Source organism: Symphodus melops, assembly GCF_947650265.1.
Source record: "Symphodus melops genome assembly, chromosome: 1".
Taxonomy (NCBI): Eukaryota; Metazoa; Chordata; class Actinopteri; order Labriformes; family Labridae; genus Symphodus; species Symphodus melops.
Window position 1 is genome coordinate 12032761 of NC_136691.1, and position 19481 is coordinate 12052241.

A 19481-nucleotide genomic window follows, 5' to 3' on the forward strand; every position below is an offset into this window, starting at 1 on the left:
ACAGCAACAAACTAGTCAACAGGCAGCTCACTGGACGACACTTTAAGCAGCGGATGGGGCCTGGCGGTATTAAAGCAATGTCGCAGGCTTATGACGTCCTCTTTATCCGCTGCCCTAGAGGACGCTTTGGTGTGTTTCTTCAACTCTCATACAATCCGCTGGATATTTTAAACATCTCAATATTTACATCCACTATTATTACGTTTTATGGTTGATTATATTGCTCCTTTTGTATCTGTTCTTTATTTCAGACCTTTAAGTCCAACATCCATCAATAATCAACGATGGCCGAGGAAGGGTGAGCATGACGCCGCGACATGTCTCCATGCTAACTCAACATTTTACCGGGAACAATTACAGATACGGCGCACAAAAAATTTGTGAAAACGAATTTGGTGTGAACCCACATGTGTTTAGTATATCTGCCTCCCTTGAAGGGGGATATATTTTAATACTAATGCTGGTCTCAGTGTGAGGGACAGGAGAGATCCCACATGAAGAAAGATCTGATTTAGCCTCTGTGGTGTTTTTGTAGATTCATTTTAAATTATTCTAAATAAAGCTGCAACGGCACGCTATAAACCGCACACATTCGTTATTTGAGAATAATATTGTTAAAATGGCCAGATATTGAGCATTATTTTCATACGTATTATACTTTCATATATTCTTAGACTGAAATGTAGTGAACACATTTTTCCATACTTATGAGTTAGTGATTGATGCTGCTTTGTGCCTGTAATGCTGGAAGTAGAAATACAGCATGTTAGAATTTACTTATCACTGAGTTATTAGAAAATGCATTTTAAATTAAGGGATTTTAATATCTTTTTTTAGAGTAGGTTTTAGTCTTTTTTTCACTTGTAGCTAATATGAATTTAGTTTGGATTTTTGTCAGTCAGGTTTTAGTGCCTCCTGGGAACAGTTTCTAATTTGGTTCTGCAGGAGTGTTAAACATTGTCTTTTGATATGAAAGCTGTTTAATGTGCTGAATTGAAATCTTTGAGTAAAAGCTGCATATATGAATGTGAACTTCACCAAAATTATACTTGGACCGCTATCTGTCAAGAAAGCAGGGTTACACTGAAGTCTACAAAATGTTGCTCAGGTTGTCTTCCTAACATTTGAGTTGGCTGCTGCAGGTGACGCGAAATGAATGTCAAAAGCTTTTGTTCTATTTGAAATGGGTCATTTCTTTTCACGTGAGCTCTCTGGTGTTTGAATGATGACTTCTAATTCTTTTGTCGGATACCCCTTCACTCTACAATGAGTGAGATCCGTACTCTGACATGCCAGAAGCTTTCCTTGAATCCACATTTGTCATGTGTACCTTTAACAAAACTGTAACGGTTTCTTTTATTTTGCCGATCTGTTTTTTTAGCACTGCTGCTGGAGGTGTCATGGATGTTAACACCGCACTCCCTGAAGTGCTCAAGACCGCACTCATCCACGACGGACTTGCCCGTGGTATCCGAGAGTCCGCCAAAGCCCTGGACAAGTGCGTGAAATTATCTTGCTCTTTCAGTGTTTTAGTAATTAGCAGGTGTATCACTGATGATAATTTGGCTCCCTCTACTGAATACCCTGAGGAGATCGCCACTGTTACCCAATTTCTGTCTGAGATGTGCCTTAACGTTTGTAAATGGCAAAGTAATGTGTACGCGCTTCCTGAAAGTTAAAGTCTGTTCTTCTGCAGACGTCAGGCCCATCTCTGCGCCCTCGCAGCGAACTGTGACGAGCCCATGTACGTCAAGCTGGTGGAGGCGCTCTGCGCTGAGCATCAGATCAACCTGATCAAGGTAACAGTGAAATGTTCGCTAACACTAATCCTGATGCATCAGAATGATCAAGTACAAACTAAACGGCTAAGGGATAGTGTTCTGTTGGGTCATGTGTTGCTGTATCGATGATGATAATTTGGCTCCCTCTACTGAATATTATGAGGAGACTGCCATTGTTACCCAATTTTCTGTCTGAGATCCAGCCTACAGCACCCATGATAAGATTTAACGTCTGTGGCTCAGTCGTTGAAAGATGTAAATGTAAATTTGGAGCTGTGGTACATGTTATCAGCACTCTCTTTTTTTTTTTTTTTTTTTTTTTTTTCTCTCAAGTTGACAAACATTATCTTCTGACAGTAGTCAATGTATATACATATTACTCACCTTATGATGCTTTGGATTTTCATTCAAGGTTGACGACAACAAGAAGCTGGGCGAGTGGGTTGGTCTGTGCAAGATCGACCGTGAGGGCAAACCACGCAAGGTGGTGGGCTGCAGCTGCGTCGTGGTCAAGGTAAAAAAAAACGCCGTCACCCAGGCTCCCTATGCTTTTTAATTTCATATCAAAACTAAAGAAGTCGACAAGTCAGTCCTTGTTTATTCTTAAAGCACAATAGAAAGATGAAACGACTTGTTAGAGTAGAAATTGGACGACTAGATCTGCCAGTCAAGTCCAGCTGCTGTGCTTTGTGCCATGCAGCTGTAGTTGAAAAACACTTGGCAAGATTACAGCCAGGGTACGAGCCCCATCGCCTACCTGTGGTGTTTGGGGTCCCTAAGAACGGCTACACATTGCAGTCATCGTGAAAATGGCAGGGACTAGAAATCTGGTGGTCTAATTAATTTTTATGAAACTGTTAAAGGAGGATTCCCCCTCAGTGTTTACAGAAGTGATTAAACTCTGTTCAAGAAGAGGACATTAATTTTTCTGCTTGACTAAACTGTGGCTGTAATCAGTTATTGTGCTATTGGACGATCAATTAGATTTGACAAATGAGTTTCTTCTCTCTACAGGACTATGGCAAGGAGTCTCAAGCCAAGGATGTGATTGAGGAATACTTCAAGGGCAAGAAATGAGGTGTCAATAAAAAGTGAAAATGAAGCTGCTGTTGTGTTGTCTTCAGCTGTGTCACGAGTTGAGTAAATAAAATATTAAGATTTCAAGGAAATGGAACCGCAGGGAAACGAACAATGACCCTCAATAAGACAATGATTCAGTAACTTCTGCAAGACAATTGTGATGCAGACTAATGAAACAAACTGAAAGATGCAACATGCCTCTAAAAAAGATGAAGAGCAGGATTCATTATTTCACCTAAGTTTGGTGTGAATTTTTTTTTTTTTTTTGAGGAGTCTAATATCCTGCTGTCGTCCTTTTAACGCATTTATTTAGCACAAAAAATATTTAGTACGACGTTCACTAAGTGGAGATCAATGTCAAATGTAGGAAAATGAAATTCTAGTCCCATTTTTTGGCCTAAGGGTTGGGGCACAGCATATTGGTATATTTAGAGTTCGGTATTTCTGGCAACCTGTGGTATGTTCTGGTAAAATAAGTTGGCTTGCAAAAATTTGTAAAGGTGCTAAGCACCAACCTGAGCTGATCTGGTACTTAAAACATCACTGAGTGAGGAAGAGGAATATACGCCACAATGGTCAAACTATCACTCGATCCCATCAAAGTGAGAGAAAATAATTGACATGAAACAAATTGCAACTGGTTTTGCAATTTTTGCTTCCTGCTGCAATTTTATTGCAAAAACGGCTACAAACATCGCAACATGCATTGAATTTTTTTTGAGAAGCTGCCGCGAAATCAGGCATTTTAGGCCGCAACGATCCCCCAAACAGTCCGCGAAATCCTGGAGGAACTGTTGGGTCTGTTTCTGGACCAATGGCGCTTTTGAGGCAGCACAGAGGGGAGAGGGGCGGAGGCACACATGGCACTGAGGGAATACTAGTCGTGCTAGTTACAATGATGAACCCTGCATTTAAGACCGACTTGTTCTGCCCTCTTGGCTCGGTCTTTATCAAAAAAGATCTTGAGCTTAACCGGTTATTTACCTTGTTAGATGCTAATTAGATCTGCTCCTGTAAACTAAAATAATAAGAACTGCTGCTTCGGAATAATATAGATTATTGATCCCGAGGGAAATTCAAGTAATAAGGCACTGAGGGAATATTAGTCGTGCTAGTTATAAGAGGATATTGTAGATCTTTCTCATAAAATAACATGATAAATCTAAAAAAAATAATTTCAATAAGAAGCATGATATGTTTTAATATCTGAAGTTTGATGAGCTGAATAATCAGTGAAGACAGTAAGCATGTGGTTAGGATAGGATTATTCCTTTATATCTACATAAACATTTCTGATTAAAGAAAAGACATTCAAACACATTAAGGCACAACACATCATGATGCACATTCTCCGTCCCCCCACCCAAAATTACAAAAAAAATCAGAACAAAAAAAAAAAAAGACACCAAAAGTATATTTTCCACCTCTTGGACATAATATCCACCACTTCCCTTTAAGTTTACTGTAAATAATTTACACAAGTTTTGCCACAGACTGCATTGATGTGTCGTGATTATACCATCAGGAAGAAAACACTAAAAAAAAGAAGAAGCAGCCGTTTCCTCGCACACAATGCTGCCTGTACAGAGAGACCGTCTTTCTTTTTTTTTTGAAGATCATTTGTTCTCGAGAACAAATCAAACGTCCTCCTGGGCCAGGAAGGGCTTCAGCCGCTTTCAGGCTTACAGTCTGCTACAGCTGCAAGGACGGTCGTTTTCACAGCGGGCCATTCCCAGAATCAAAACCAGGCGGGCTGAGTCAGGTAATCATCTTTTTACCCTCTCAATGTCTTTTTCTTCATCTTTCACCTCTACTTTGCTTCTTAAGACCATTCAGGGTTTGTAAATCCAGAGGTTCGAAAAACAAGACCAAAAGAAGAAAAAAAAAATCACAAAAACAGTTGCAGTGTATTGTTTGTTCTTAAATAGTTATACAAAAGAAGGGGGCTGCCTGGCTCTGACCATGTCCAGGGTAACATTGCATGAGTCCATATTGCTTAAGTAGTTACAGGTACTCAAACTCCAGTGCTTGGTGAAGTGCCAGTAGGTCAGAGTGACTGGATATCCTCCAGAAAGGCATGTTGTGCTGCAGAGTGAACAAATACACACGTTAACACACAAATGGACAGTTTCATGCTGCACACCACCACCTCAAGTCATGCAAGCTACACTACGGGAGATTGCAGCTTGCTTGCTTGCTTGGCAAAAGCACTGCAAACAAAATCCATGCAATCTTTAAGCTTGAAGAAGAGTTAAACATTTTGTAAAAATTCAGCTTTCTGCTGCTGTGCTGAGATGTTTATGGTGGGAAGATATCGCTCTCTTATCTACCGCTTCAATAATGCAGAACCAATGAGCAGTTAGCCTAGCTTGTTGTAAAAGTTTGGTTATTATATTCATTAACTCCTCGTCAGAAAGACCCTCATGTACAAAGTATTAAGTGGCTCAGAGAAAATACTGCAAGATAAATAGAGAAAATTAATAAGTTTTATTTGTATGCGTGTGCTCTGGGTTAAGTTCTGAAAAGTTGAGGGGGAGCAAGGCTAACACTTTGAGCTGGTGCTCTTTAACTTGACATTTGCACCTGTGGACACATCAAGATGTATAACCAGTTAGCATAACAGCTAGCTGATGTTGCCTATTAAGAAATGAACATTCAAGTGAAGTCAGACCAGAGGGGAAATTTTGCAGTTTTTCACATTTGGCTAAAAGATGCGAGCTAAGAAACAGACAGCAGACACTTTACAAAGTGTAGAGCATCGTGTTTAACAGATTATCATAACAAGACTCCTTCAGCAAAAAATATATAACAAGTTCCATGGTTTAACATTTCATTAATTACGTTTTAAGCTATTTCTGTTTTCTATCCAGAAGTATCTGTTGTTGTCACTGCAGTGTTTGTGATTTGATCTATAAAAGTAGAGGATAAAATGCATGGAAAGGCACATTTAGAGCTAAAGGCAATATGTATTTATATGTATTTATGTATGAAATGTAACCAGATCCCCGGGGTCTTGTAAGCTTTGGATAGAGACTACACGTGTTGCCCACTGCTTCTAGTTTATTAACTAAACCAGCTGGTTTCATGTTTAACAGACAGATGAGAGAGTGGTATAATCCGACTAATTGAACTCGGCAAAGAAGCAAAAAAATAGATTTTTTCAAAATGTCAATTTTCCTTTGACTATCCCAGCACCCAGTATTAAGGATGAAACCCAAATCTGGAAAAAGATGGGGATATATAGACACTTTGTTGTAAAAATGGAGCAGATCAGTGCTTGTCATTTTTTTTGTTTTGTTACATTGTTACTTTTTGTTTTGCAAAGACGACATAATCAATGAAAACTAGGAGTACACACAGCAAACTTGATACAAACCATCATTGTTGCTCTAAACAAAGATTATTTGAAGCTTTATCACTGTGTACATTTAAGCAGCCTTTTTGTTTGAAAACTTCTCATTTGATGAGATCAGGTTTATTTTCAACCATATTTTCCAAATCACTGAAGCTCAGTTAAAAAAAAATGTAGCTGCAGTTTGCACACAAGTTTGGTTTCTTTTGGAGTTAATAGTTGGTGCAAAATGTACATTTCAATCTTAAATTCAACAGAGTTGCGATCAAACGTTTCTTGCTTCTACTTCAAAATGAAAAAGCAAGTAGAACAGGAAAAAAAAAGTTAAAGACCAACTCAAAACCTCTACAGCAAAGAAAGGCAGGCTTCGACCAATCAGAGCTCACACTGTGAGGAGGAGGCAGGTTCACAGTGAGGTTGAGGATCCATTACCTTTTTGGCCGCCTGCTCCTCTTCCACACCGTCACCAACTACAACATACACTACTTTCCTGCCAAACCTTTGCATTATGCGTTCAAAGCAACTCTCTTTTCCTGCAAAAAAACAAATAAACAGGGGGAGGAAGGAGGGTCACAAGGTCAGAGGGGTTTTAGTTCTGGGGATGTTTGTTTACCTGGCCAGCCGCATGCTCTTCATCCTTCCCATCGCCAATCACAACATATGTAATGTTAGTGCCAAAGCGGGAGACTATACGCTCAAAACAGCTCTCTTTGCCTGGAGACAAACAAACAGCTTTCACAGAGTTTTCACTCGTTTCTTTAGGAGGAAATGAAACATGACCAGCTGTGTGTGTTGAGTAGGTTCAAGTGAAGTTTCACATACACATACAAAACCATAAAAAAAAAAAAACCTGTGGTCTATCACATTGAGTCACATCGGTGTGAACGGCTGTGGTTCAGGTTTATAGAGGTTACCTGATTTCTTTTAGAATACTTACTTTTCTTTTACATTTCAGTACATCCTGCAGCCGGTCTTATGAACCTACTACTGTATGTGCGTGACTCAGTTACAAAGCTAATGCTTGAACTCTTTTTCTAGCAGTTAAATTGTTTAGAAATGATAGTGCAGCCATAATGTCTGTTTGGGGTCAAGAGCAGTGCATGTGATATTTATATATTTAATTGTCTCGGTTTACGCTGCACAATGTAAAATACTCTGTTTTAATAAGTTAAGATTTTGTCTTAACTGGCTAAAGTGTCATTTGCTTTATTTCTCTCAGACAACTATACATACTAGGGCCCGACTGATATAATGTTGAGGACTGAGATTTTTTTAATAAGTGGGCCGTTTTAACTGCTGTTTTCAACTACAATTCCAAGTTGTTAATTCTGATCCATCAGTCCGTGACTGTCTGTGTTGTTACTCCCTTTTCCCCGAGCATGTCTGCACAGTGTTTGTCTTTCCGAGCCTCCGCCTGGTTCCGACCAGGCTTCTGCCCTTCTCTGTCAGGTACTTGGCTGATACGGACTGCTCTGCTGTTGCCGAACCTGCTGCTTTGTGGAACATGTCCCCTAGCAGCTGCTACATGGTAGCATGTTACTCCCGCTCCACACACTCGTTCTGTCCGCTCAGCTCGAGTGTCTAGTGTTCCGCTGTGTACAACCTGACTGACAGGTCAGGATTGACGAGGGAGGTGTGTCACATTGGCAGGGTTAGTGCTTCAGCAAGCAGAAAAAATTTAAGAGTACCCAAAAAATAAAATCAAAAGACACACAAACCCCTCCCAAAAATCACGGCGACTGGCCCGATGCGAGTGCAGCATTATGTATTTAGAAACAATGCATAACCGGGTTCTGTAGGGCTCGGGCCGGGTTGCAGACCTCTAGTATGTGCGTAATTCAACGATAACCAAATAAATGTTATTAGACTGGTGAATACATCTGGTAATATCGGCATATATCTGGCATAACATTTGCCAATACCAATAGCCACTTAATGTGCTAAAATCTGCCGATATTATCGGCTAGCTGATAAATCAGTCGGGCTCTAATACATACACACCGATGAATATAATAAACCAAACTGTAACTCAGATGTCCTCTAGTTATTGTTCAGATTCTGAGCCAAACTAAAGCAAAGATTTTACCGTCACCAAGTAACAGGAAATAAGTCACACATGGGTTAGATTAAAAACACATGACTGATAACTAATGCTACTTCTGACCTGGTGGTGAAATGACTATAATTACTTGTACTTCAGACTATATTATAAAAAGCCATATATTATGGTTTATTAATGACAAGTGTGTAAGGTGGTGTGTGTGAAGGTTTATGTCATACCTATTTTTGTTGCACTGTAGATGTTCTCGACGGGAAACACAGATCCCAGACTGTATAAGAGAACTTTAGCCAGCGCTGGTATGAGCTGTGTCGTGGTCACCAACACGTTTACACAGTTACTCCTGAGTGACACAGGCACAGAGCATGTGAATGGGTGACAGAGGCAATGAATGAATTGTACATTCATTTCCCATGGATGCTGAATATGGATTAGGCTTCAATAAATCAGGACAGTGAACCTATCAGTTAAGAAAGGGCTTTGTAGGAACAGGCGAAACACAAAACGTCACCTGGAGCTGATAATGGACAGGGACTTTAGTGCGTGGGTCAGCCAAGAGTCGGTCAAAGCCTCCACCTCGGCTCTGAGCTGCAGCCAGGCGTCTCTTTTAGCAGGACCCAGCAGACCTACAACACAGCAGGGTATTAGTGAGCCCTCATGACATAACATATAAAGAAGAAAACAGGCAAGGTGACGAGAAAATGTTTCATTCTAATGTTGGGATTAAAGAAAAATGATTGAAAGTTATCCTAACAATACAACCTTCCATTATAGCTTTACATCCAGTGAAGACAAAGGCAGGAGGATTTATTTATGGCCAAATTAAAATAACTTACATATCTAGAATTGTCAAAAATGATTGGTCGATTCTGCTGCAGCTTGCTCTTATTGACCAATGAAACGAGCTTCTTCTCTCAATTACTACTTTTTGAATGAATGACAGTAAATTGACAAGCACAACTGAACAAATAATCCCACTCTTTGTTTCCAGTAAACAGCCGTCACATTGGCTTACCCCCCACATTGTTTTTGTACGTGCTATACAACTCTTTGACCCGTCTGTAGCGGAAGGCCAGCTTCCTCATCCAGTCGACCCCGCCGCGGACGCCCGTAGCCAGGCACAGGTTGGCGCTGGTTGCAGCTGCATGGAAGCCATCAGTTGCAAAACTGTAAGTACTGTCAATAATAATGATATGTTTTATTCTTTTAAATCTGCTCTGGTAAAACAAATAAATCAAATGGTCAAATTTTATTTTTTATTCAGCACCAGAAACATAACTGCAAGGATGTATGTGTAAGATTCAGAATAATAATCAGGTTGAAAATGAAAACTTAAATACACATCACACTGTACAATATGCATTTCCATGTTTGTTTCTAATATATTTATATATTAAATACCTTGTAAAAAATCCATGGTCAGCAAACTTTTTTTATTTGAAAGGTATTACCCTCAAAACATCAACATTTACTTTCTCATGTCAAAAGTTTATTGAACTGTTAAATCCTCACCCTAAATCCTGGCCATTGTCGTCAGATGAAACATCATCGATGTGTACTTGATCACACTCCTATTCAACACACACACACACACACACACCCACACACACCCACACCCACACACACACACACACACACACACACACCCACAGACACACACACCAAAGGTTGAATAAAATATTAAACTTCACTGATTCTATGTGATTGAATGTAACAACAGCAGATCATCATTTAAAAACTAGAACATTCAGTATGTGGAATCTCTTTAAATAAGTAGTGTATAGCTTAAATTGTCACCACTAGAGGGCAGTAGTACTTTTTAAATGAATAACAGCTTTGCTCAAGAAACTTTTAAAGGTCTTTATGTTGACTTTTTCAGTTCTGTGAATGACTGCCGGGATCGGCTCCAGAACTAACGGTGACCATTAACTGGATAAGTGCTGAAGTAAATATGGAGTTCAGTTGAGAAGAATTAACATGTAGTCTTTTAAAATCGAACATTTCACATTGTGTGTTTGTGTGTGTGTGCGTCTGATCTGTGTCTCACCTCCAGGTCATTAAAGAATAAGTGTGTGTCAGCCAAGTTGAAGATCATCTCCTCCATCCTCAGACCCAGCGTTACTGCCATCGGAGGATCCTGACGGAAGAAGATGACATCATCGTTATCACCATGACATCGTGGCTATAACGGGTCATTTTCATGAATTACTCTCAATTGATTTGCTTCCCCGCATGCCCCTCACCCTTCCCCCAATAAATAATTACAGCTTGTACGATTCTTGGTTTATGTAGGATTTCAGCTCTTCAACAGTTAAGCGTCTCTGATGTTTGGTATTTTAAGTTTATGTTTGGTATTTTAAGTTTATGTTTGGTATTTTAAGTTTTTTAGTGCACCATATGTTTAATGGGTGACAAGTCATGATTGCCGGCAGGCCAGTTAAGCGCCATGTGCACTAATGCACCCCCATCCCATCACAGCTTTTAAACTGAGTCCCTCCCCTTTTTACTCCAGAGGACGAGGTGTACATTATTTCAAATTTTAAATTTTGCATCGTCAGACCTCAGGACAGTTTTCCTGTTGGCCTCAGCCCTCTTACAACATCATTGAACGACTCTCTAAATCTCTGATTGGTATTTTGTTCTGTAGACGATGTAAGCCTACATGTATGTCCAGCATGTGTTGAAAAATGACTTTGACTTAATGCCAAGATTCTTTACAATTCTCTCTAAATCTCCTACTGATGTTATGTACTGTAGATGATGTAATGTGATTAGATTCTTTGCAATTTTACATTGAGAAACGTTTCCTTGAGCTGTGACACTTTGGTGAACCCCTCTCTCACTCCTTACTACAGATGGACTCTGCCTTTCTGGAATGCTCTTTTTACACCAAATTACTTCTCTGCGGCCAGTTTGCTTTATTCATTGTGATATATCCCATTAGGATTTCTTTAAAAACAATTTGCATCTTTTATTTCCAATGTCCTAACTTCTTTGAAAGGTTTTGTTAGCATCATATTCAAATTGGGCATGTATTGTTTCCACAGCTGATGCTGATTGCTTTTGTTCTGTTTTCAATCAAAATATGGGTTTCAATATTTTTTCATCATATTCTGTTTTTTATTTTTATTTATATACAACATCCCAATTCTTTTTAAATATGCCCCCCCCCCCCCCCCCCCCCCCCCCCCCCCCACAAACAGCCCGGTGGTTCACTCCGCTCATCAGAACAGATGCTGACAGACAGGTTGCACTTGTTCAGTCCCATCAACATTCCTTGTGCTTGGTATTGGTGGGTGTTTGGGGTGTGTGTGTGTGTGTGTGTGTGTGTGTGTGTGTGTGTGTGTATGTGTGTGTCTTCGTGTGTGCGTATTACAGAGAGTGTGTAACCTCAAAGACAGACACTCGGAGTGTATGTGGTATGTGAATGGTTTGTGTGTATGTGTCTGTGTGTATTTGTGGTGCCAGCCAAGGGCTCAGCTGCAAAAACCATCATCTGTGATAGGTCAGAGAGGGATGACAGCTAGCCGCACAATCCGCTGACACCGTCAGGCAACCAGAATAGATAGCAAGTAAGAGGAAGGAGAGTGAAAGTGAGCGAGCAAGGCAGAGACAGTGAGAGAGTGACAGTGACAGCATTCCTCAGTGAAAAAAAAGAAAGAAAGATCAGAGAGTGAATGCTCCCTAACATTACCGAAAAAAAGGACTAAAAATGAGCCATTTCTTCTCTCTTTAACCCTTCTCCATCTCTGAGAGCGGACAGTTTGTCTGTCAGGTAATGATTATGTTGGCAGACATCCAGAGGAGCGGTGTGACCTGAAACTTATTAATTCCCTTTGCTTAGTTTTATTTGGATCTGCTTTTAGCTCCAAAAAAAGGGTGACCTTTTTTTAAAGGGTAAACTTTTTTACGTCATATTTGAACCAATCACAGATAATGTCAAATATTAAAATAGAAGCCTGAAACAATTCAACTCCTACACATAATTTAAGAACTGATGATATAGTGATTATTATGATAACTGCAACAGGTGAGATTCCCTGTGAAACAGATTAGTATTATCAATAAAAAAGAGGGAACATCATATAAAACCGACCCTCGCCGTACCTTCATCTCGTGGTTGCTATGTCAACATTGTAAACACTATTTTTGGCAAGGTGTGAACAGAAACAGCTGCCACTGTATTTCTCGAGGGCATCGGTGGCAGATGATGTGAAAAAATGCTTGTAAAATTATTTCGAGGCAGATATTCTTACGCTCGTTTTATCTTGTAATTGGTCAGATTACACAAACCTAAGCGACCTCAGATTACCCCCAAAATATTTTATTAGACAGGAAACATGAGCACTTAGCAAAATATGTCATTGTTTGTTTAAAAAGAAAAAGAACTAATGCCGTAATTTCTTCACTTAATTTGGAGAATTGTTGTTTAAGTACTTTTTAACTGTGAAGAAAACCAACCAAAAAGGCTGACTGCTTTCTCGTTTTCACACACAGAGAAATTTACAACTCACCAGAGCCTTTCTTATGGCCATTAAATACTGATTGTTAAACATTAAATTCCACGACTGCAGCTCAAATAGGAAGTGCATCAGTGCCCACAAACCCGATCTGTAAAACGCCTGGGCTTACAGTGGTGTGTGTGTGCAGTGCCAGCTCTTGTTCGCCTGCCAAACAAGAGTATCAGAATGGACTCTGCAGGCTGCAGAGTGGGATGCAGAGCACGTACAAGGCAGGCTGGTGGTGCCCACAGGAAACGACATCACTTAATAAAAATCTGTGGCCTTGGCCACATATGATGATCTCAGATCAGAGTCAAGAGCTATTAAACAAAGGGAGCTATAAACTGTGTGGCTGTTATGTGAGAAGGACCACCATATTAGTCAAAAGTACAGATCTGAATAAACATCCGTCTTTGTGAGGAATAATTCTATTTCAATGTGATTTACGAATATGCGCACAACCTATTTTTTTTGTGTCATATTTTTTAAAGACACTTTTAGGTATGTGGTCATCTATATAAATCGCCCATACCATTGCTGGTGTTGTTTGATGTTAAGTTCGTATAGATGTGTGCAAAAACCAAACCTGTATGAATGATAAGGTCCATTCAATTTTAAATTTAATATTAAATTTATAAAAAACAGTTCAACTTAGTCATCATGGCATTATAAATTGAGATGATCTTGTGCAGCATCTTTAATGAACAGTTTTAAGTGGTGTTGCATGAAATAATACTTTCTCAATAAATAATAATAACATGTTTTACTGATCAAACATAGAGCTGAATGGTGTCTGCAGCTCTACTCCTTAGACCCTGATCACAGGTTCCTAGATGGAGCCCAATTCAGGGTACCGACAGTGAGACTGAAGCAATACTTATTATTAATAACACAATGCCTCATTTATCATTCCATCATTTGGCAGCTCTGGCTTTAAAAAAAAAAAGTTAGAACAGGATCTTAAGATTCATCACCCTCCACATGATCAAAACCATAATAATCTGGTATTCCACTTTTGCAGGCAAAAAGAGGATGTCAGGTGACTTAAAACACACTGAAGACAAACAACCAGTGAAGGCAGGAAGATGATCTTACCTTTCCGTATTTCTGTGCGTACGAGCCAGTCAGCAGTGAATGGAAGACGATGATCGTCTCGTCTAGGTCCCATACAAACACCCTCTGGAGGGGGGGGAAGAGGGAAAAAAATGAGAAACACTAGCATGTCCATTTTTGAATCAATTTTTGCTCACAAACAGACAAAGGTACTGTGTGTGTTGCTGCTCTCTTTGAGCCTTTTCTCTGCTGTAATTCTGAGACTCTCAAAGAGAATAACACATATTCATTGAGATTTGAATTGATCATCTCAGTGGGTGCTCAGTGTCCTTACTTCCAGGTCACTATCAGGTGGAGGGGACGGGTTGTTCTTGCGACCCCTGCCTCGAGACTTGGATCCCCCGCTCCTGCATGCCCGGTCGTCCAGCTCTTTGATGGGCGTGGAGGGGCTCTGTACGGTGTCAAAGTCCCCTGAGAGTGCATGCGAGCAAAAGATTTTTTTGAGTCATTCAAAGGTAAAAAAATGATGACATATTATTCTTCAAAAATACAATTTCTGCATTGGGGCATCAGTAATGGCGTGGTTTGAGCTGATCCCACAGGTGCTCTGGAGTTATGTTCACCTCAGGAAAAGCAATAACTCAAACTCTGCACAATAATAAGCCATCTTGTCAGGTTTAATAAGTCAAGGTAATTGGCACTGCAGATCAACTGAAACACTACCAAGAAAATGAACAACAGTACCCCTGGTTTTCTGACAGATTCATGATAACGCACTCTATCAAGATTTAATAGAGGAGCAGTGAAATAAATTACAGAAAGTTACGAAATCTGATGCTTCACACAAATATACTGTACGTACAGAGTTCTGCAGGAGCAGACACACACACACACACACACACACTCTTAATGCCATATGCTCCCACTGCTGTGTGGTAACTAGAACCAGACGCTAAGCTTCAGCTCGCATATTGTTATGTCTCAATCAGACAGCGGGTGGAGGGGGAGGATGAGAACACAAAAAGAGCATGTGAGTGACAAAAAAGGATGTTTCTGTATGTTGGCAGATGTCAAGCCTTTAGGATTTTTCATCGCCCTCTTTGACATTTGATCAAAAGTAACATCACTTCTGTCTTATTAAAGCCTCAGATGCTAATAATGTAAACGTGGGCCAATTCTCCCACCATGCCAGGTCACTATGGCAACAGTCTGAAGTTACTTCCTGTGCTTCATCATGGCTGAAACAGAGTTCTGAACTCAGTTATCCAAATGACTTTTTTTTTTTTCTAAAGAAAAAAACTAAATGATTGAGACAGTTTTCAGGAAAAAATAATCAATGAAACCATCTGAGGTGTATTTACATAAGAAGGCAGTATAGTGGTAGTACATGTGTGTGTGTTTTTATAACACGTACCTGGGTGAAGTTCAGCAGCCTGTCCGGTCATGGCCGGAGCTGGATCTTGCAGCTGATAGGCTGCTGTGGAGACTGTGCCGTCCACGCTGTTTGAGCTCATATAAGTCCCATAAGTGGAGGCGGAATAATACTGGGCATACTGGTTTTGGCCGAACGTTGTATATGAGGGATAGTCCTGCAAAAGGCAAACAGTGTAAAAGCAGAGAAAAAAGAAACGGAAAACTAAAGGAAAAAATCAAGATGCTTCACTTCCTGGAATGATTCAGAATGACTTTTTACAAGAGTTCCCCTCTCATTTCTTTCTTCTTTTATTTCCCAAATTCTGCATTTTATACCTCAGAAACAATTAAAGCCTTGTGTCTCTGCTTTTTAACTGACCCAGTGGAGATGGAGGGGCTTTTACGAGTCCGCTCTCTAAACCTGTCACTACTTCCATCTCTAGAAGTCCTTGTAAACTGAATGCACAGTCAGTTTGTGTGTAGTTGCAATGCATACACACAAAAAAACGGCACACACAAAGCCACGCTGTGCATCCATCCCGCTCTCCCTTTTCTGTCTTTTCTATTAAAACTCATACTCACTCATACACACACTTTATTCCCCTTAATCCACCCACACAAGCCACACTTTGACTGTCTTCCTGTAAACAGCCAAATCTATCACTGCAGGACATTCAAATCCCCTTTAAGTCTTTTAATACCCCAATACAATTCATCATAAAGAGAATTTTTCGGAACGTAACACTCTTTCACAGAGACTAATCATCTGTGTCTATACCGTCTCTGGTGCAACGACAGGGTCTTATGAGATTTTTCGAGCAGCTCTGAATGAGGAGAAGTGTGTGGGAGTGACTGTAAAACCACTTCTGCTCTCAAACACTATTACAAAACCACCACATTAAACGGTCTTGTTTAGTTTGAACAGGCATAAATAAGTGAATCACTTGACTTGGTCACTCAAAGAAAATATACAGCATGGTTCATCTGAAGATCTTTCTTATAGCCTGGGAAAATATGTTACTTCTAATTCAACTATAGCAGCGGTCCAGCTTTAGGCAGAGGGCTCCACCAGTATACAGACTGTGAGGTACCTACCTGCTGTGTGGCAGTGTAGTTGGCGGGGTTGGACACTGAGTTGTTTGTGGCGTAGAGGCCTGAGGAAGGAGTGAAGCTGGAGCCTTGGGACACAAAGAGGACGATGAATTAGGCCACAAAAAAAAGGAAAAAAGAGAGACAGTTAACTTCAGTTAGAGTTCATAATAGGAAGGATACTTGTGTTGCACTGACCTGGCATCTGGTAGGGCGAGTATGCAGTTTGTCCAGGCTGCGGTGTGGTGAAGCCTGGGCTGTAGCTGAGGCCCGTCTGCAGAGGAGACTGACTCTGAGCCAGGCCGCTCTCTGTCTTAATGCCCGGCAGCATTACACCCAGGTCTGACACGAGACACGAAAAAGTCTTCACCAACATTTAAAGGCAGGGTAGGTAACTTTCAAAAACTAGCATGATTTTGTAGGAAGCATCCTCTCCCCTCTGTGCTCCCTCATAAGCCACGCCCCTCACTTACATACACTTGCGCCATTGATCCAGAAGCGGATTTCAGCTCGTGCTTTTAGAGTGGGCTCGTGGATGCATGGGGTAGAGAGGCTTGATTGGTTTAATAAAATGTGGTTGAGTTTTTACTCAACCACAGATGACAGATTTTTTTTGTTTCTTTTTCAGAGCACATTAATTATTAATTACTATCAGGACCTAAAGACAATTTCAACCAAAATCTTAAAAAGTGTATCTTGAAGAAAATGATCTACCCTGCCTTTAAATGTTTTACAGCTTCAACAAACTTTACATATCTAATAAACAGCATGTTTTTTTCCCCACAGTAAAGGTCCTTATAAGGAGTTATACATTTGACCTTTAAAAGAAGGCAGGATGAGATATTTGTTTGAAAAAAAAACAACATTACTTACACATGTACAAGTTAAAATAACGTATTAAACTAAGAGCCCCTGCTTTCCACAGGGGGGCGCCAAAATCAACACAGCCAAAATGACCTCACAGAAGCTTTAAAATGGTTTTAACTCTAAGAATTGACATTCTTAAAGTTATAAACTGTTCAACATCTTAAGGTCCTCTGACTACATGTATATTTAAATAGGCCAATAACATAACATTGAAAAATAATCCAATTTAAATTATATTACGATGCTTATTTTACCTATGGATTCAGTGTTTTGTTTTATTATTATACCTACCACATTCATATTTTATCTATAAAAAGAGTCAGTGCCGTTGTCTATTTTGGAATAATGGTTCACCTGGAATTTTTCTTTTTTTTAGTGTGGATTATTGAAAGCCCCTTCTGCTCAAATGTGAGTCACTGTGTGTGTGTGTGTGTGTGTGTGTGTGTGTGTTTATTGTTACCATAGGTGGACAGTCCATACGCCTGTCCTGTCTGCGAGTAAGCAGTGTAGACGGTGGACTGCTGCATGCCGCTGAACTGGGACTGACCGGCGTATGTGGGCATGGGAGGAGCTGCCGGTGTGGAGAGGATGTGAGGGTATGGCCTGCGATGGGAGATACGTGACAGGTGATGACATGGCAGGAACAAAATGATACAAAAAGGATTGGAACAGTTCTACAGATGAGGATTCTTGAAAAGCAGTATATGTTTTGTCAAACAAATCCGACTCACTTGGATGGGTAGAGCGGGGGGGAGTACTGGCTGGCCGAGCGAGGGCTGTATCCGCTGCTGGTGATGACTAGAGACAGCACAATAATAGAACACAACAAAGTTAAACGTGAACAACTTAAACCTTCTACCTCCTTCACATGGAACAGAACTGAGCCACACAATTCAGGGCCTCTTCATGTTTAAGTAGAAATGCTGCTACAGTTAACATAATTTGCAGCTATTTGAATGGAGGCGAGCCAACTTCTCCCCCTTGCAGCAGGCCTCTTAGTAAAACACAATGTCTGTTTGTGGTCATTGAGATGTCAGAGCTCAACACTGACAAACCGCCTGCTGCTTCTAAACCTTCGCTGTGTGCATTGCTTAATGGTTTTGTGTGTCAGTGTGTGCACATTTGAAAGGAGCACAGAGGTCATCAGTGTGTGAGTGTAAAAAAAGACAAGTGTAAAGATGTCTCTCCCTCGCTCTCACTCCTCTGCCAGCCTTTGATGACGCAATCCAAGGACAGGCAATGCTTCATGGGATTGAAGCTTTCAGCGAGCCTACTGCTCGGCTGAAATTGATGATGTTGTTTGTGAGTGTGTGTGTGTGTGTGGGAGTTACACAGACATTTGTGTTTCTTCCCTTCCAAATGTACATGAGTGCCACTCTTTGTGTGAGAAGATGTGTGTTACCTGAGCCTGTGTATGTGTCCAATACTGTGTCGCCTGTTGTGGTGACTGTATCGCTGTTGTTCATAGGCTCTGATTTCACTAAAAGGAGATGAGAAATGTCAGTGTTAGCAGTGAGCAGTAAGAACGTATCACCACACACTCAAAAAGAAAATCCTATTAATAAAGAGCAGAAAACTACCATGCAGTCTGAGTATGGGAACAAATGTTGCATGCAGGTTTCCCACTATATATTTTTTTTTAAGTCAGCAAAATCCCAAGGGTCCTCCTTGGGTTTTTTGGTTTATTTTTTTCCCCCAATGGTTGACTGGTGGTAACCCTGCAGGTATAAAACTCCACAAACACTGGGATAAAATTGCATTCAAAGAGTAAACTGAACAGCACATAAAAGTCACTGCAACTCTAGCACACAAGACATCCGATCTAGGATCAGCCCAAACTATAGAAACTCATTGTTTTTGCAATTAAGGGAACAATGTAAGGCTTCTGGCCTTAGTTTCACACACATGCATCTCTGTACCATAGTCCTTGGAGCCCGGGGCAGGAGGCGGGCTGCTGCAGCCCAACAGCCAATCAGCCGTGTTTAAAACTGTCATGTTTTCACCTGAAGGGGTGCAAGGTGGGAGGTTGGTGAGGATGGAAGGTTTTGAGAACCAAACACCATTCTCAGGTATGCAGTTCATGGTGTTGATCATTTTTTAAAAGCAGAATTGTTTTATTTTGAAGAACAAGTTTGATATATGGCTGGGCGATATGGCTTGAAAAAAATTGTCAATAATTAAAAATATATTTTTTCAAACCAAACTCAGTTTACGATTTAAATCTTCCTTTTACATCTTATCATGACTAAAACACAAGTTTTGCTTTTGTTTTATCAATAAAATTC

The 19481-nt window shown here is 40.3% G+C and overlaps 2 protein-coding genes across 3 annotated transcripts in view; one reads left to right on the top strand and one right to left on the bottom strand.

The window, feature by feature from the left end:
• The first annotated feature begins 36 nt into the window (after positions 1-36).
• Positions 37-2883, top strand: rps12 (ribosomal protein S12). Its single transcript, XM_079355969.1, has 6 exons — positions 37-129; positions 252-298; positions 1382-1498; positions 1697-1799; positions 2194-2295; positions 2796-2883. The coding sequence occupies exons 2-6, from the start codon at positions 285-287 to the stop codon at positions 2856-2858; spliced, it is 399 nt and encodes a 132-aa protein (XP_079212095.1). The 5' UTR covers positions 37-129; positions 252-284; the 3' UTR covers positions 2859-2883.
• Positions 2884-4114: 1231 nt separating this feature from the next.
• The window catches only part of eya4 (EYA transcriptional coactivator and phosphatase 4), a 44425-nt gene continuing 29058 nt past the window's right edge, over positions 4115-19481 (bottom strand). The window contains exons 5-20 of one of the 2 annotated variants that reach the window (XM_079358025.1): positions 19116-19199; positions 18599-18676; positions 17928-17994; positions 17657-17799; positions 16528-16671; positions 16336-16418; positions 15242-15416; positions 14162-14298; positions 13870-13953; positions 10320-10409; positions 9785-9843; positions 9288-9448; positions 8784-8898; positions 8494-8615; positions 6646-6746; positions 4115-4946 (exon numbers count right to left, since the gene is read on the bottom strand). In XM_079358025.1, the coding sequence (XP_079214151.1) occupies positions 4866-4946; positions 6646-6746; positions 8494-8615; positions 8784-8898; positions 9288-9448; positions 9785-9843; positions 10320-10409; positions 13870-13953; positions 14162-14298; positions 15242-15416; positions 16336-16418; positions 16528-16671; positions 17657-17799; positions 17928-17994; positions 18599-18676; positions 19116-19199 (1724 nt within the window). In that variant the 3' untranslated portion in view covers positions 4115-4865. Of the gene's footprint in view, positions 4947-6645; positions 6747-6826; positions 6928-8493; positions 8616-8783; positions 8899-9287; positions 9449-9784; positions 9844-10319; positions 10410-13869; positions 13954-14161; positions 14299-15241; positions 15417-16335; positions 16419-16527; positions 16672-17656; positions 17800-17927; positions 17995-18598; positions 18677-19115; positions 19200-19481 lie in introns of both variants that reach the window. The other variant, XM_079358026.1, reaches the window with a different exon arrangement.

Coding starts and splice junctions, on each gene's coding strand:
- rps12 (XM_079355969.1), top strand. Junction 1,800..2,193: donor ATCAGATCAACCTGATCAAG/GTAACAGTGAAA, acceptor TTTTCATTCAAG/GTTGACGACAACAAGAAGCT. Junction 2,296..2,795: donor GCAGCTGCGTCGTGGTCAAG/GTAAAAAAAAAC, acceptor TTCTCTCTACAG/GACTATGGCAAGGAGTCTCA.